Source organism: Tinamus guttatus, unplaced genomic scaffold (genome assembly GCF_059628265.1).
Source record: "Tinamus guttatus ecotype Peru unplaced genomic scaffold, ASM5962826v1 Tinamus_guttatus_pri_ptg000010l, whole genome shotgun sequence".
NCBI lineage: Eukaryota > Metazoa > Chordata > Aves > Tinamiformes > Tinamidae > Tinamus > Tinamus guttatus.
The window spans coordinates 4365670-4383898 of NW_028288544.1; the positions used below are offsets into that span (position 1 = coordinate 4365670).

General features: G+C 41.5%; 1 protein-coding gene across 3 annotated transcripts in view; it reads left to right on the forward strand.

Moving 5' to 3' along the window:
- The window catches only part of NUS1 (NUS1 dehydrodolichyl diphosphate synthase subunit), a 61063-nt gene that overhangs the window by 3435 nt on the left and 39399 nt on the right, over positions 1–18229 (forward strand). Inside the window, exons 2-5 of one of the 3 annotated variants that reach the window (XR_015913269.1) lie at positions 3982–4104; positions 5135–5287; positions 7558–7732; positions 9415–9505. Coding sequence is in view for 2 of the 3 variants with exons in the window: in XM_088522732.1 (XP_088378858.1) it covers positions 3982–4104; positions 5135–5287; positions 9415–9514; positions 10037–10127 (467 nt within the window). In the remaining variant the exon portion in view is untranslated. Of the gene's footprint in view, positions 1–3981; positions 4105–5134; positions 5288–7557; positions 7733–9414; positions 9519–10036; positions 10272–18229 lie in introns of those variants that run through there. The other 2 variants (XM_088522732.1, XM_088522735.1) reach the window with 2 other exon arrangements.

The following is an 18229-nucleotide window of genomic DNA, read 5'->3' on the forward strand; positions in this document are numbered from 1 at the left end:
CTTCTAGGATATTTTTAACAAGCTGTCATTAAGGACAACTTGATTGGGGTTAAACTGATTTTTGTGGGGACTTGGAATCCAGTACATTAAAAACGTATTGGGTATTACTTGTGGAATATGATAGGCTGCTTCACTGCCTTCTCTGAATATACAAATACCAGCAGAGCAAAAGATCAGAGTGTCCGTACAATGACACACTTTAAAGTGAGCATCTGCTGGGGAGCAGAAGCCTTGGCCACTGTTGAATATGTTCATGTTCTTCTAAAAGTTACTTTCTTGCTTGTGAGAGCTTCACTGAGGGTTTCTGTGACGCCTTCCTGAAAACACTTGAGCAAGTTTACTGCTCTCCTGGGGAGTCTGCTGAATCTTGGCACTTCAATATTTTGAGCTCCTGAGTTCAGTCTTCTGATTGAAGTCCTAATAAAACCCATACTACTCTGTTTAAAACTTAGGGGCATCTTTATCCTCAAATGATCTTTCCAGTGTGATGTTTTACTTCTGAGTATTTTTTAATATAAACTCTGGAAGAGATAGAGTACCGTGATCATCAAAAATGCTTTTGTTAGCCCGGCAGAGTACTGGGGCTTGCAGTCTTCTCCCAAACAGTTGGTAGCTAAGCAGGTCTCATCTTCAAAATCTGTAGAGCTGGCAGATTTTTCAGTGCTCACTTCATTGCAGAGGTACATATCTTGTGGCTTCCTGCTATGGGAGCATTTTCTTGTGGACTGTCAGCGTCGTGTGGTACCTTCTTTGCATTCAGTTTAAAACTGTAATACTTTATTGCATTTGTATTTAGTGTTCATTGGGCAGGGGCTCTCATTTCTTGTTTATTAAACAGAAATAAAACTAGTTTGCAACAGAATCACTTTATAGTTACAGTGTTTTTGCAAGTATTCTAATACTTAAAGGAATCTGTTACGGAGAAGACCTATGTAGTAGAGGACTGATGTAGAAAGATGGGAAGGAGAAATGTTTCTGGTTTGCTTCAGCATTAATATGGCCAAGAGCAAAGGAGCTATACCTGCTTTGCAGCTTTTGTTGCAAAACCAAAAGTTATCCTTGGAAACAGTTCACGCAGCTACTTCTAATAGGTTAACTGAAGCTTTCTTCAAGGGTGGGGGCACTTAAATATGCCCACTTATTAAAAGAAAAAACTTGCTGGCATATATACTATCTTCACCCCTGTTTGCTATGATTCCAGAGTTGTGATTGAAAAGCAGAACAAAACAAGAAGCAATGTTTCTGACGAGTGAAAAACAGGAAACTTTTCTTATTAGCATTCTCTATCATTAGAAATGGTAATAGCACTGAACCCCCCTGACAAACAGCATTGTATTGCCAAATTATTAGATCTCTTGTCAGAACGTTAATTTTCTTATGTTAAAATCCTATTATGGACTTGCTTTCCATTCATATGGAAAAACAGAAAAAAAATTGAAACGTAGTCTTAAGAGAAACACCATTTCCTTGCTTGGGAATGCTCCAGGGTCCTGTTAGTGCTGGAGTAGGTTCACTTTTTCAGTAATTATCTTTTTTAAATTAGTAACAACATCTTCCACTGTGCTAGCTTAAGGGTATTTTTAAAGTATGCTTAAAAAGCTTACTTCTCTGACAAATTGAATTTAGAGATATTGTAAGGAAGGAAAGTGTTAGGTCTGAGCCACATCCATATAAAATATTTTTAAAGCTAAGTGTAAATTTGATCTGTGTACGTTACTGCTTTGGGCACACTGTGGCAGAACTCTTTGCCACCATAAGCCTTCAAGAAAGTTAAACTTGTTTTTGCTAGATTTGTACATCCAGTGAGAAACAACACTGGAGGAAGTATATAAAATATATACACATCTCAATAGCATTTCAGTGGAGACTTAAGCTAATTTGTTTACATCCCTCTGTGCTTTAGGTACTTCTCTGCAGGAAAAGTGCAGGAGTGTGTCAAGGTTAGTGGATCAGTGGGGGTTCTTATTTGGGGATAATTTCAACTGCTGTTTCTCCCTTATTCCAAGAGTAAAGGGTGAGCGGTTGGACTAGATGATCTCTAGAGGTCCTTTCCAACTTTAACTATTCTGTGATCCTGTGAAAGTAGGATCCAGGTTTGGACTCCTGAAGAGCACCCTGAGACATGTAGAAGTTAAATATCAGCTGGCTCCAGGTAGCTCCATGTACATACGCAGTATGTCTTCATACTGTGTGTGTGAAGGACTGTTCTTTCAGAGCTGGACTGAGTCTGCGCTATTTAATGTTCCTTTTCTGTCAGTGAGTGCCTTCCACGTGTAGTCTAGTCTTTGTTCTTCTCAGCGTCTGCTTTGAAGTTGATGAAGGGTGGATCCTGATATATGTATATATATCCTTTTATATAGGATATATCCTATATAAAAGCCCGTTTTACTGATATTTGACTGGAATAGGTAACAACTTCTCTCAACAAAATTGATGCCCCTAGTTTAGGATGGAGAAGAGGAGCATATGGCAGTATCCCCCACTGGTATCCTTTCCTCATTACACCAACTCTGTAAATGTGGAAGCCAGTTTCCTTTCTGCAAGTGACCCTTAAAGGTGTGAGGTACATTCAGCCTTGTACAAGTCTCATTGAACTTTAAAATGGCCCTGGTCTAGCAATCCTGGTAGCTGCGCTGTTGCTGAAGCTCCATTGAGGACAAACCTTGAATGGTGACTCCTATGTGAATCCTAGCAGAGCTGTATGAAGTAGTGTTCTTAGTTTCTAATGTGCATGAATGTAGTCTAGTAAGAAGGACTAGAAAGTGCAACCACAGCAATAAATTCAACTTTAAATTAGACTTAGTACAAGTCTTTTCTAACAGTTTTTGCCTCTCAAGGTTGCTGCCTCACTGAGACTTACTATTAATATGTGAAATCAGTATAAGCTTTTTTCTTTTTTGCTAGAAGTGTCCAGGATGGGGAAAGAAGCAGATGCTTTACTACTGTGTAACATCTATATAAAAGCTAGCTCACTAGAGCTAAAAGACCAGCATATTAAATGCACCGCATAATTTAATGTTGCGAGCAGCTTCTAATATATATTACAGTCTTTACATGAAGCTTTTATGCTCTTTGACCCATTACTTATGTTGAAACTGCTTGTTCATAAATGTATATACAAGTTTATTTTTGTTTTGCAAGCTGACTATGGCATGGGTTCAATATTAAGTGCTTGGTACAGAAATTGATAATGCTTTAATTCTACCAATGATTGGTACCTTTTTTTACTGATAACAGAAAAAAATTCACTTGGAGAACCTAAGCAAACTAGGAAATACACTTAGGAACACTCACACCCTATAGATACTTAAGCTGTAATGCTTATATTTATTGTGGCTTTTAATTAGAAATAGCTGTGGTCTCTTTAGTAAGAGCTAGAACTTATTTTAGAACAAGATCCCAAATGTAGTTGCTTAAACAAGTTTGTGCAATACCTTGCACTGAAAATGTTACCACAAATCTGTAGGTATAAAGGCCTATTGCGATACAGAGCTCGTGAAATCTGCTGGGAAACTGGAGCCACAGACCCTGTGCCATGAGAATGGGCAGCTCCTGCAGCACTAAACTAGTATTGTGACTTGCTGGTGATCCTGCAGCTCTTATGAGGGGTCTTTAGTGGTTGTGTGTGTGTGCATGTGATTTCGGAAATTCTAGAGCAGAATGAGACAGTAAAGCTGCTGTTAATGTGACTAAATCTGGATTGATAAGGTGGTACTATCTCAAGTTATTCTTCATATAAAAGAAAATAGCGGTCTTAATGGGATAGTTTAACTCGGTGAAAGAGGAAGAGAAGCAGGCAAGATCTGAAGTTGCCTCACTGCCCTTTCTTTTCCAAGGTCTCTAAAATTAGTCATATGCAGTAGCATCTGCTCTAGATCTGCCCCATACTTGTGAGCTCTGGTCTGAAACTAGTGCTGATTATATGATTCTCTCCTTCCTACAGTCCTTCATAGGAGTTGGCTGACATGCATTTTTTTTAAGGTATTTTCAAGAGGAACAACTCAAGATTAATGGATGAAATTTTAAAACAGCAACAGGAACTCTTGGGACTAGATTGCTCCAAATACACAGTGGAATTTGCAAATCAAGACCAAGTTGATCAAGGTAAGATGAACTGGGGGATCAGGAATAGTCTGCATAAGCTATATATGATTTGGTAACTGCTTTTACTTAAGTACTTTCCTGTGTTCTGTGACCTTTTCCTTTATTAAGTGCTGATGTCGGATCACTCGCAGCCTTTCTGCGTTTGCATTAAGCTACTTTGTACCTTTTTGTTTGCTTGCTATAACTGTAGTACAACCAGATGTCACTCCCCAGTTGGGTCTTCCCTTAGCCTGGCCCTACTACCACTGATCCCCTTCAGTGTATCAGTAACTCAATTCTCCACTGACTAGAAACTGTAAACTGAAAAGTTGACATCATCCCCTCCTGCCCCTCGCAATTATTCATTTTGTTTTTCCTGAAAGCAAAATGCCATGCCCTGCATGTTTATGTACCATCGTAAGAGTCCTTTTAGCACAGAACATACTGACAAATCAATCAAACGATTTCAAAAGTGTAGATGAGTTGTGGTATTGTTGGCTATTTCCCAGCTTCTGGGATCAGTGTTACAACTCTTGCATCAATTTAGAGTGTTGCTGAAAAGATTCTGTAACTGTATTTGGTTACTGACTAAAAGATCCTGTCACATAGTGTCCAAAATAGCTGCTATTTCTATAACTTGCTTTATATAGGATAAAAACTTAAACTTTGTTCTTCCCTGAATGGTAAGTCTTTCTGCATTGTCTGCTACCCTCAAGTCGCTACCTAAATGCCTTCATGTCACTACTTTCCTGACACTGTGAGAGCCAGTGCTGCTTCTCTGGAGTGGTCTTTGCATCCTGAGGCTGACACTGATTAAGCCACTACACAACATTCCTGAAAATAGTTGCTTTGAACTTGCACATTAGTAATGCAACAAATTCAGAAGACTGATGCTCAGCTTTGTAAGCAGTAGATGATAGATACCTGTGAAAAGTGTATAGTATGCCAAGTATGTCATAAGTTTCTTTCCATCACATCCATTGAATATCTAAAGTGCATATTCAGAACAACTATATTTCTGTTGCTTTTAAACTATGTTTTGTACTTTCAGTTTTAAATTGCCAATCTACATTGAAGGTGCTGTCTCCAGAAGATGGGAAAGCAGACATAATAAAAGCTGCTCAGAACTTTTGTCAGTTGGTGGCACAGCAGCAAAGAACACACACAGACCTGGATGTGAATGTGTTAGACAACTTATTAAGTAGTAAGTATGGTATGGTCTGAGGGGAGGAAGGGGAGGAATCAAACCATAACTCACTGGGCCCTGGTGTTTGTTTAGAACATTTATTTTGACTTGTAGTCTACTAGGGTAGGTAATGATCATAGCTTCCAGAATCTGCTAAAACTTCAGATCTCTTTGCCTTCTGACCTAAAGAGCTTGAGAGGGAGCGTAAGCTGAAGTGGCAAGTCTTATTTCAAGCAGTTTTCAACCTGTGTGGGATGCTCTGTGGTAGCTTTCTGAAGAAAGAGAACTCCTGGAATCAAAAGCAAGCTGTTCTAACTTAGGCTAATTCCTTGCAAGAGAGCATCATGCAAACTTGAGTGTGGGCTGAGCCTCTTCTAGATCTAGCTGCAGCAGTTAAAGCTCTTAACTGCTGCCTGGCTGTCCCCCTGTATGTGACTGCCAGAGTACTTGCTAAGCTCATGCTGCTGTGTAACCCGTGCTCTCTGATCTCCATTGCTAACTCATGCAGGTTGTTGACTCTGCTCTGAGGTGCATGGCCATGTGCAGTGGCAGTGAAGAGGCAGGGCAGCCTTGAGCTGGCATTCAGGAGGAATAATTCAAAGTACACCCTTCACTTCCCCAGCGGCACTCAGGGTGAAGTGCTCTCCTTCCCTAGGTGACCCATGCATGCTACTTGCCTCTGCAATTAGCACAGGCAGGGTTCAGGTTCCAGCTAAGACACTTAAACTGGGTTATCTGCAGGCATATTATAGTGTGGCCCTTTTTAATTGGGGTTTGAAATGTGTGTGGGGGGGTGTTTTTCCTCCTCCTAGATGGTTGGTGAGATGACTTGCTCTCTGGATTCTGACTACAGAGGGAGCTTCAGCCTTTCAAGCAGATCTTTAACTTCAGACTGAATTCTGCCCATGCTGTCAGCATACTGCATGGTTCCTTCTTACTAAAACAGTTGTTAGGGTGGGAATTGAACTTAATCTGCTTTTGTCAGTAGCATGCAGTTACTAAATAGGTGTAGTGCTTGTTAGCTGATGAATTAACTTAAACATCAATCTTTAATTGCCTTCAGAAATGACATGGTAATGGAGAATTGCTTTCCTAAAATTAGTATTTGGTTTGTGGAAGGCTGACAGTGCATGCCTATCTATGAACTCTGACCAGTGATGCCTGCTTAACTCTAGCTTCTTAGGCACTTACTCCTGATCTTCTTTCCTGGTCTATAAGTGTTTGGATGCACTGAAGCTATTGAAGCCAGTTGGAATAGCATTAATAAATCTGTGTGACTCTTCAAATAGTGCATGCTACCTGCATACAGGAAAGAACATGCTAGACTCTTTTAACCTGTCAAAAATGTGTACTTTTAGAATAGACTGTAGAAACTGTGTGGCACGTAACTAAAGATAATGTCTATACCTAGCTAGTTCTAGTCCTGGTTATTAGTTCTCTTGGTTTCAGTGTTTCAGGACAATTGGAGGTGACATTTGAACTGTAACTGGGGAAACTGCTCTTTTGGGTTGTAGCCAGGTTTAGCTGCTGTGCAAGGCAGAGCAAGGCAAGGTATCGAACATGAGCATCTGTATTAAGTTGCTGAGGTGAATTAGGAGTACTGAAAAGCAATACTTGAATCCTCTTAGATGGATTTCTTAGTGTTGACTTCCATAATGTTTTTCACAGGAATTTAGGACACCTTTTTTCACTTGTATTTAGGGTGGGGTTTAGTGGAGTCGGTTGTGAAATACTGTGATTCTTCTATCTTGCCCTGTGACTTTTGGTTCTTAATCTGCTCATGTTCTAATTCTTGCAACCAGCGTAGCTCTCCTCCATGTAATAATACCTTGCCTTCTAAGCCATGCCTTGGGTAACCAGCTTGAATTTTCAGAAAAGTAGATACTAGCTGCATTATAATACCTTTACTTGCTATCAGCATTCCCAGTAAACAGGCTTGTCAATTAAATTGGCCGTTCAGGGTGCCCTGTGAAACACATGCAGAATAAAGGAAGCTGCCTGTGGATCAAGCTACCTCTTTCCAGCTCTCTCGGAACACCTGGCCTAGAGGGAATGTTGCCAGATTCCTGTCTTGGGAAAGCCTTTCAGCATTCCCAAATCCTGTCCTGTGTGTTAAACCTGAGCGCTGTAACTTCAGCAGCTCTAAGGGAGTTTCCATGTGGCAGGTAGCTTTGCAGGGGTGATGTGTCTAGGTAGACAAATGTAGAATGGAAAGCACAGTATTGCTTTTTAAATAGCTGTTCTGACCTTAATACTACATAGTGTCCATTTTCATTTTCCATCTTCAGATAGGAACCAGAAGGAAGTATTAGAATTAACTGGGCTGTCTGAAGGTCCTTTCCTGTTTGAAAAACCATTGCAGTGTTGAAGATCCTGCTGCTGAACTGGCCAGCTGATGAGCACTCAGCTTCTGAATCAGCTGATGAGTAAAGCTGTCCACTTCCACAGGAATCCCCACTTTAAGTATTCTTATTGCTTCCCTGCAAAGCTTTTTCATACTAATGCTAGCTTTTGGGCAAATAAGCAGCTTCTCCTTTATAGCATGTTTGTTCACTTTAAGATAAGCGCTGAACTCTGCTGCATAAGGTGTTCTTCTCTCTAATGTTTAATCCTAGTCAGTAGAAATGCATATGTCTGGGAATAATATAAAGCTTGCTTACCTCTGGCAAAAAAAAAAAAAAAAAAAAGCTATTGTCACCCTTTTGGGGAGGGAGGGCGTGAACTTCTGAACTCTCCAACTTCAGTTAAAACCCTGGAGGGAGGGAAACTAGATGGGACCTCAGTTTCCTGTTTTATTCTTCCCCACGTTAAGTTCCCCTGTATAAACTTAAGCTTATACAAGGCCCATATTAAAATGTAGAAATGACATGTGAGATTTGGAGCAGGCAGTCAGTATTAAACTCATCTTCTTGAGGTAGGGATTATACAATATAAGCACTTGTGCAGTTAACATGTGGAGTTAGTGCATAATGGGAGGGGCAGCAGGAAATAAATCAGAAATATCATGCAATAATCGTAACTAATTGCATCATTATAGCCAAGTAGGGCCGTGACTGATGGAGTGCTGTTCAGATGGGCTCGATGGGTGCATGAAAGAGAATAACTTTGTTGTCCTTGGTGCTATGATGCCCTTCACATTGCTATAATCAGCTTCCTAGAATTAACAGAAGAGCCAAACTTTAAGACTGATAGACAGGCAACAAACTTAGAATGAACAATTTTAAGTTCTGGTCTTCAGAAGCTGAAGCCAGGAGGAGGTTTCCTTGGTGAGCAAGACACCAAGCTGCTAAAGATCTGCCCAAGGAAGACTTCCTTGTGTATCAAACTGTAGTATTAGAACTACAAAATATAATTCCTTGTCAACTCAAGACCTTCTGAAGACAACCTGTTTGTTCTAGTCTCTGGAACTTGACATCCAAATTCATTGGTGGATTGGGATATGGCAAGATGAGTAGTAGTGAGAGAGAATTTCAGGGATAGTAAAAGTGGGTGCCCAGTGAGGTCCTTCAGTGTTACCCAGTCCTGCCCAGAGCTGCTCATGTTCTCTACTCAGTACTAGCAAAATTCTCCTGCCTTTTCTTGATCATCTAACAAGAAGGATGTTTAAGAGCCAATTAATCTACCTAAGGGTTTTATTACACTTTTATTACTTTTTTTGGTAGTATGTGATGATTATCAGTTTGGCCCTCTTGAATGCAAGAAGGTCGTTGTGTTAATGGGCCTTTGCCTGTGGTTGACTGCAACTGCACATAGCTGAGTTAGCAGTGCAGCAGGAAGTATGGCTTGAGTTCATGGTTCTGCACTAGAAAAATACAGTTTGCCAAGGCAAGACAAGAGCAAGTCAGTTACAGCAGCAGTGTCTGTGGTTTAGTGTCTGTGTTCAAAACAATCTGCATTTTCCAATGACTTCCTTACAAAGCCTTTCCAAGCTAGCTCCTATAGGGCCAACTAAGCAAGAGCTGGCTTTGTCTAGGTGGTACAAGACAAGTCTGTCTTTCTGTTCTTCTAATGATTAACTTGTCCTCAGGAGCTTCACTTCACATGCAGTGTGCATTCAATTTAAAATAGATGCCTTAGGACTTGGAATTAAAACAAAAATATTCTAGTGGATTTGGCAAAACAGACTTAATTTGTTGTTCTTACAGGTACAAATGGATTTCCTGATCCTGATTTAGTCTTGAAGTTTGGTCCTGTGGACAGCACGTTAGGATTCCTTCCATGGCACATCAGACTGACGGAGATCATGTGAGTTTCCTGTAAATAATGTGAAACAGATTGGAATAATATTTAAGTAAGCAAGAATGTTTTAAAATATGTGGTCTACCTTACAGAAATAGCCTTAGGAGGAACTCTCTAAGAAAAGATGTCCTGTTTAGTTTAAAGGAATTTAAAATGTTAAGCCTCAAGTGTTTAGGCTTATTGCCCAACCCTGGTTGGAAGCAGCAACAGCAAGGTTGTTATTTTCAACGTTTGTCAATAATTAAACTAACCACCTGCTGCACTACCAAAGTCTTAAGGGCGTTTACAGATGTGTTTAACTTCCCAGGTCTGACTTAGTGCCCTTTAATTATGAGGCGTTGATTTAGAGGGTGACAAAAGATGCTGGCAGGTAGTTTGCTTACCATGGAGTTACCTGGCAGTAACCCTTGTTTTGAAAGTAAGTCTGGGAGGCTCTCGAGGCAGCTTGCTTTGAGCCTTACTGGTCATCGCAGTCATAGTGCTCGTAAAAGCTGCTTACGTTGACTTCTTCCTAACTTGCTTTCACAGTTCTCTGCCTTCCCACGTGAACATCAGCTATGAAGACTTTTTCTCTGCTCTCCATCACTATGCAGCCTGTGAGCAACGCTGGGGAAAGTGACTTTTGGCTGAGCACACTAAGTCAGGCTTTCCATGGAAAGGAGTTGATGTCTGTGTTTACAAGCACCTGTGACCCATAAGTCTGGTTCATAGTCCTTTCTTAATTTATCAACAAATTCAATAAAGTGTCTTACCTTTCTAGAGAGTCTGTGTGAGCGTGTGAGAATCTGTTTATGGGGAGGGGGAAATTCACAGGTTGGTTTGTGAAAAAGGACAGCTGTTGCAAGCCAAACTGATTCAGGCTTAATTACCCCAATTTCCTGTCCTGGTCACCAAAACAACAAGTAAGAACTCAGTCCTGTGAGATGTCCAGGGCAGTGTAAATGGGTTTCCATGCCCTGAAGGCATTTCTGAAATCCAAGCAAGATCTTTTAATGCGAAATAGGTACTGAGGAACGTAATTCTTCACCGTCAGCCATTTCAGAGCTGACAGTCAAATTCATCTGCAGATGCATTGACTAATATGTGAATTTAATGGATCGGTGTCTTCTCTAGTATCCATGAGACTAGAAACTGCTCCTTGTCTATCAAGGCTAAGCCAGGAGTGTAGATATGAAGCTACAGAAATATTAAAGAGACCAAATAAAAAGGTTTAGAAGCTCTGTGGTGAGTGAATTAACCTGATTGTCCAGAAATGCCCTGTTTTTGAGGCTTAAAAAAAGCCATTCCTATAACTCTAAGTGAAACTTCCTGGTACCAGTGAGATCATTTTTCTATAGAGAATAAGCATAAACAGTGCTGCGTATGGGCTATATACCTACTTCTGCATAAAATTCTAACCTGATGTGACATGCTGCTTAAGGTTTTGATGTTACTTGCTGGAAAAAAAAAAAGCTGAAAATGAACTAGATACACTTCCATAGCAAATGTGACTGACTTGCATTGTTTGTGTACCCAACAGAGAAGTCTACCCAAGCTTTTTGTTAGTGTTGCTTTTGAACTGTGCATCCAAAGATTGGTTTGAAGTCTGCAAAGGACAGGAGAGATGAAGTGAGTTGCACTGCAGTATCTCGGAACCAACATGACAAGTAATTGGATATGCTGGCTAAATAGTCTTCATAGGAGAATATCCTAGTCTAATTAAACTCTTCATGTTGGATATAATTTGAAATTGGAAGTCTTTGTTGTGTTTGGACAAATATCTTTAGAGCAGTATTCCTGGAGGCAAACACTAATATTTCAGCCTTCTGCCCTGGGGGCTGTAGTGCTCTTGGGCACTTTATTCAGGAGGTTTCACTTCTTCCTCATCAGAATGAGTCTGAATCTCCTTCATAGTGAGGAAACTGGCATGGCACTTGAGAGAAAAAAAATTCTTATGCTTTTAAAAGGGAAATTCCAGATTTTAAATGAATGTCTGCTTCTTTGTGGAAAAAAAAAGTATATTTTAACTGTTATAACTTGATGTAATGTTATAGAACAGATTGCATAAACTTGCTAGCTTTTATTGTCGTCCTGAGATCAGATTGCAGAGAACTTGAGTGAGAACTATGGTCTGGTTGATCCCACAAAATATAAAGGGGCACTTATTCAAGTTGATAACATCTTTTATTTGATGTCAGAAGGCATCAGTTAGCCGTCCATGGGGGCTGCCTTGCTTTCCTTTCGCAGGTTGGCTTCTGACATTCATCACTACTTGTATGTGTCTCTATTATTCGTTTTATACTGAATAATCATATGCAATGTTTCCTGGGTCTGGTCATTGCCATCATAAAGTTCACTTGCTGAATGCTAAGTTTTTTTTTGTGTGTGGGGGGAGTAGATAGCCTCTTGGAGGGGATCTTGAGTATTAAAGTTTCTTTTGTGCATTTTGTTTTATCAAGATGAAATTTTATATAAATTACCATGTATTCATGCAACTGTGTCACTGAAGCAGTTCTGGTGCTGGCAGTAAATAGAAATAAAAGGAGGAAAAACTTAGTTTAGTCTTCAGAAGTAATCTATTTTTTTATATTTGCATCAATCTGCCAAAGAAACTTATTACTTGTGCTGCCCTTGGTCCTCAAACTTATCTCAACTACAATGATTTGTTCTATATTGGAGACAAATCTGAAGATCTAGGGTGTGTCTATAGAGGGATGCTTAATGAAGCTAAAATGATTAGTTCAGCTGCATTTGATTCAAGTTAGGCAAATCACTTCTGATGGCCGATTGAACTGTGAATTCGTGCCCCTCCTGGAATCAATGTGGTTGAACTAATCCACCTTATCACTTAGTTGGGATTATTTTTACTGTCCCTGCGTGGGCAGTCTCTAGTGAGCTGTGCCAAATGCACTGTGCATATCCACAACTTGATCTTTGAATGTATGTCAATGCGGTGAGCACCTCTCCCCGGCTCGTTCTGTGTGAAGGTGTGTGGTATAGCTGTGATATTCTGTATGGCTGTAGTCTCTGGGTACTTGTACATAATGTGTAAAACAAGTTTTTATGGGTAGGGAATCAAATTATTGAGCTTTATTATTGAAAATTAAATCATCTGTTTAAAAAAACTAATAAAAGACTATAATCTTTCTATAGGCTGTGGTGATATATGAATCCTTCTACATTTTGTGCTGTAGCTACACAGCACTGTCAAAGAGAATAATTTATCTTGGGATATTTCATGTTCTTTTTAAAAAATTGTTCAGATAACTTGCTATAAAAAAACTTCTATATTCACCACTCCCAGCTTCTTAGCTCTTAGGAGAGCTTCTGTTACAAAGCTCTTACAGTGAAACGCTGTTGTGATATTTCTTGGAACTTGCTGAGCTTGCTTTTCCCCTCTTCCCATCTGCTGCTGAGTCAGTCTTCAACTACCAGGTGTGTTCCCAAGTTCTTCCAGTTTGGGACAAGGTTACATGAGGGAGCAGGAAAGCCTGACAATCCCAGTAATGCCTGGAAGTGAGTGTTGAGCAGCCCTTATGAAAGGGGAAGTCAATGTAGGGGCAACCCTGATAAGACCTCAGCCAACCTGGGTGGCACCAGGATGAGCCGTGAGCCAGCCCGGTGCCCTTGTGTCCAGGAAGGTCAGCATCACATCACCCCGGGTGGCATCGCGGCCTCGCCAGCAGCCTGCTCAGCGCAGGGGGACACGGTCTGCCCCGCTCTGCCTGGCGCTGCCGAGCCCGTGTCCGGAGCGCTGGGGGCTCTATGGGCCTCCCCGGTCCGCTGGAGTAAGCCCAGGGGGGCCACAAAGACGGTTATGGTTCCCTGCCCTGCATGGCCCTGAAATGGAAAACCTCGAGTGCTGTCTCTGGGGGCACTCGTCTCGAGCAGCAGCTGAGGGGGGGAACGGCTGCAGGAAGCTCAGGGGCTCTGTGAGGAGGAAGAGGCAGACCCAGGCTCTTCTGCAGGGAAGAGGCTTTGCATCAAACACCCACCGGTGACTGCAGTTCAGGGTATGGCATGGACATGTTTGTCCTGGTGTTCCCGTAGTGTGGAGGAAAGCCAGAGCAGAAGGTGGGAGCCAGGGATGGTTGGCACTTGGCTTGGAAGGGCAGGCAGGGGCAGACAGGAGCGAGTTTGCCATCCACTTAACCAGGTTTCAAAATGTCAACTGTTGACTGGGAAACTAGATTTCTTATTCACCGGTTACTCTTGTGAGAGGTTTTTGGTGCTGTGTGTTACTGCCTTTTTTTTTTTCCTCCTCCTTTTTTGCTCCCTTCCTTTCTTGGTGCTCTTGATACTTTTCATCTCATCAGTTGTGTTAGCACTCCTGTTAAGGAAACTGATATTACTGAAGGCAGCTATTTGTATACCATAGATAATACAAAATAGTAATAATAAAAATCTGTTCCCATCTAATTCAGCAGACAGTGAATGCAGAGGAACTTGTGGCACTCTGCAGACTTGGCATACGCCCACCCTTATGCCTATAGAATTGGCTTCATGCTTGCCAGAGTAAAGCTGGCTCTTGAAAAGCTATTTGGGTGTCTCTGTGGTTTTTTTAGTTGTGGGAGGACCTATTTGCACAGTTCGAAGCTGCCTGTGGAGGTCAGTGATAGTTTCCAAGCTGGAGCTGGCTCCCGAGGGAGCACAGCAGCAATAACCTGGTGCTCCTGTGCTCTCACCTCTGCTGGTTCTAGATGACCTGGTGGTAGTAACTCTTGCTATGAGAAAGGCAATTCGTAACTTCAATACTGAAGAATACTAAAGCTGGCTGAGGTGGACAATTCATCTTAACTTGCCCCAGTCTAAATCATAGTCTCTGTTGGTGGTAGCTCCTGCTCTCTTGAATGATTCTTAAATCATTCTACCTCTTCTTCCCTCCTGATGGTTCAGGGTGGTTGGCGTCTAGTGAACTAGCTGGGCGAGACTCCCAATCTCCGCAGCAGGGGATTCCCGGGCATACTCAGCAATATGTCTGTTAAGGGAAATAGGTCTACAAAGGAGCTCTTGAAATTACAGTGATTTTTAGGACTAGTTACCAGCATGCATGGACCAGTTGCAATACAGTATGTTGCACCAACTGCTGAGCCTGTAACATGCAAATTAGAAATACTCTTTCCTTTTAGAGGAAAGTATAGCTTACTCAGTTCTGTTAGTAAAGTGCCTTCTCAAATGCTTCACAGAGTTTCACAAGAAGAAAATAACCTGCGGTCAGATTTCCCATACGCTTCATGAATTCAGCTTGCATGTGCAATCATAACTGCTCTGAATAGTCCGAAGCATTTTATTAAATAAGCTCTTGTTATTTTACTTAATAAGTTGTTGTTGCTTTTAACATAAATTAAACATTTTTTTTTTGTCCTTGCAGGGGGATGAGTGTTGCTGTGCGATTGATTACATTTGCTATTATTTGAAGACAGGTATGTGTGTAGAAACTCAAGAGTGTGTGTGGGTAGATTTAGCCCTGCCTGCTGCTCCAGATGCACCAGCTCTGTTGCTGCTGCACGTGGGATTTGACCCTCTGTGCTCCAAGGGTTGCACCTTGGCCAGAGGTTGGAAGTTGGTTGACTTCCACCCCAGGTTGAGTGGCTATATTCAGCTTCTAGGAGCTGAGGTACCTTGATAAGCTTGAAAAGCCAAAGCAAATGAATCAAAGGCCCCACTTTAAACCTATGCATACGTTTTTTTCCTCAGATCTTCCAAAATAAAGAAGCGAGACTTGCAAGCACTTCCTCTGCTACATGTTCTTCTTTGTTAAATGATGCAAGACCTCATCAAATTCTATTGAATCAATCTGTTGAGATCCTTGGGATTATTTTTTAATTGCATCCAGACCAAATTTTTTAGATGATGAATAGTTATGTTTCATATAGAAGCGTGCTCCAGCCTTAGCTTTGAAGCTCTTCATAAATGAATGTTTAATGAAACTGTTTGCCTTGAGTTTTTTTTTCTTTTTTTCCCCTGTACTAACAGGCTGCCTACCAACACGGGCTGCGGCTGCTTCATCTCCATGACATACACATAGAGAATACATACTCTGCTACTGGGTGAAGCAAGTCCCACTTAGTCCCATGGTTTCTGTGTGTATCTCCCTGGCCTCTCCTGCCCTGTCCCCTCTGCCCATCCCCACCAAAATAGACCCACACAAGCCTCTGTTGGACCGGTCAATTAGGGAACACATTTTTATGGGAATGTTTGATCAAATAGCTACTATGACAGTTTTATAATGCTATTCACATTGTATATATTGCAAGTTCAGTAGCTGATAAGTTGAAGCAAAGTATTTTTCTTACACCTTTCTTTGCAGGTGTTTATTGTAATTTTAACAATTGCGTCACCTGTCAAAACCAAAAGCTTCCCCTTGAACTTCTACAATCTGCGTTTCTACAAAAGTTCCTGCCTGGTTGACAGGGCACCTCATATTTTTTTGAGGACATAAAGGTGAAAGCGTGCCTGGAAATGTAATTTAAAATCAGGCCCACTCTTTATACTCAGTACCACAAAGACATTTTTGTTAACCTGATCTCAGGAGTCATTCAGCGGTTTATATTGTTTAAAGCTGAATTCCAAATAAAATCTCGTATTTCTAATGTGACTGAGCTGTGACCCTGCTGGAGTCAGGCAGGATCCCAGAGGATATGCAGGCATTAAAGAAACAACAGTTTTATCCAGAATTAAACACTTTGCTCACCCTGGTTCTTGCTAGCCTCATAGCCCTGATGGAAGTGGAGGGGGACAACGAGAGCTTGGGAAGCTCTCAGTAAAAGAACCGTGGGAAAATGTTGTTTGGAAGGAACGCTGGGGTGTCACCTGGTCCAGCTCCTGCTTCAAAGCTTTAAAAAGAGCACTTTTCTTGAAGCACTTCACATCCCTCAATGGGGAAACACCAGCGGAGAGGTGTGGGGAAGGCTCAGTATCGCACCGCGGGTCCATGGCACAGCATGGAAAGCCTCCAAGTCCTTCCCCTGTGCAGTCTCTCTCTTGCAAACCTATTACAATTGAGTCCATGGATCGAGGTGTGAAGGAAAAGTCAGATTGTTCTTTGGGTTTGGTAACTGATGCAGAATTTGAGATAGAGGATGGGTGAGAGGACAGGAGACAACAAGAGGACTTTGGCTGCTCTAAGCAACAAATTGCAGGTAACTGCTGAGCACTTTGCCTTCGCCCCTGGAAAGGGGAAGTTTCAGAGAAAAGTCTGAGCCTTTTGCCACGGTCACCGTCAGATCAAGACTGTTACTGGCTAGTGGGGCTAGAGAGGAAGTTGGGGACCTACCCCAGAAGTGCCATTGGTAGGGAACCATTTCAGTACAGGATACTGCTCTCTGAAGCTTATTTATTTTTATTTTTTTATTTTAGAAAAAAACTCCAGGATTTCACAGGACATAACTTGTAAATTTTATGATTAGCATAGATAGTTTAACATACTTTTAACATAGTTTTAATGGTTCAAAACCTTTGTAATTTTGACCACGTATCAACAGGCATCACCAGCAACTTGTACAGCATATCTAAAGTCCCCACAGGTGACTGCTCTGCAGGCCTTAGCTCAGCTGATCTTCGCTCAGCTGAGCTTGATGTGTTGCTTTAATAACAACTAGAGATGAAATCTGCGCTAGTCTTGGCACCACAGGATGCTCATGACTTCTCGCCATACTCTCTAATAAGGTTTGGCTAAGAACATTTACTACATGTCAACTTTATTGTTGAAGTCTGGTACAGTCTAGATGAGTCTCTCTACCTAAGTCTAATCCTGAGACATGAAGCAGTATGTGCGATGATGAGCAGGATCTTGTAATCTGCTCCATGTAGCCACTTCTGAGCATTTTTTATTGAACTCACTGGCTCCTGCAGTCTCTGCCCTGGAAGCCCGAAGCCTCCTCCAGCTCAAAGCACTGAAGATACTTCTCTGAAGATGTTATTGACTTATTCCTCGGACCTCTCCTGGAGGAAGCTCCCTGCCCCAAGGCCTGGGGGAAGAGCAATGCTAGTGGTGCTGCATCTCCCACCCACAGCTCACCCTGACTTCTCTCCTCTGCACATATCACCTCATACTCACATCTGCAAAACTGCTGTCTGACATAGGGGCAGGAAGCCTCCACTTGGCCTTGCATGTCCCCCAGACTACAATGTGCTCCTCACGTGCACATGCAGGGAGAAATAAGACTCTACAGTGCAACAACTTCAGCCTTCACCAGCAAGACTTTCAAGTTCCTGATCTCCAAAGCAAAAAGTCTGTCCTCACTGAGGATATACTTTCCCCCCCCCCCCCCCCACATAAGTTATAGGAAGTTGGCTTCCTTTAAAAGTAAGCAAGTGGTTTCATTCATAGAGAGGTTTTAAAATATGTGGAATGTGCGGGAGCTGCCAGCAACACTGGGTTTTTAAAAGATTCTTTTTAATGGAAAGAAGAAAGGAAATTAAATTCCTATTTATGCATCATCTCTGGTATGAATTTAAAAGTGTATATGCATGGGAATAAAAAGATAAAACTTCTTATGCTGACACCAGCTCAGCCACATTGCACATATTGTGTGTATGCAAAATGAGCTGATTAATACAGCAGTTGTGCAAGATCAGTATTGCTGAAATTTATTGCTTTTGCTCTCCCTTGCTTTCCTGGCGGCAGCCTTTGAATCCTAACTGTACTCGGAGATTATTTTTACACAGTTTATGCTACGTTTTTATTGTGACCAGTCAAATTTCTCCTACAGCAGAAGCAAGACCTGCTTTTGTTATTGA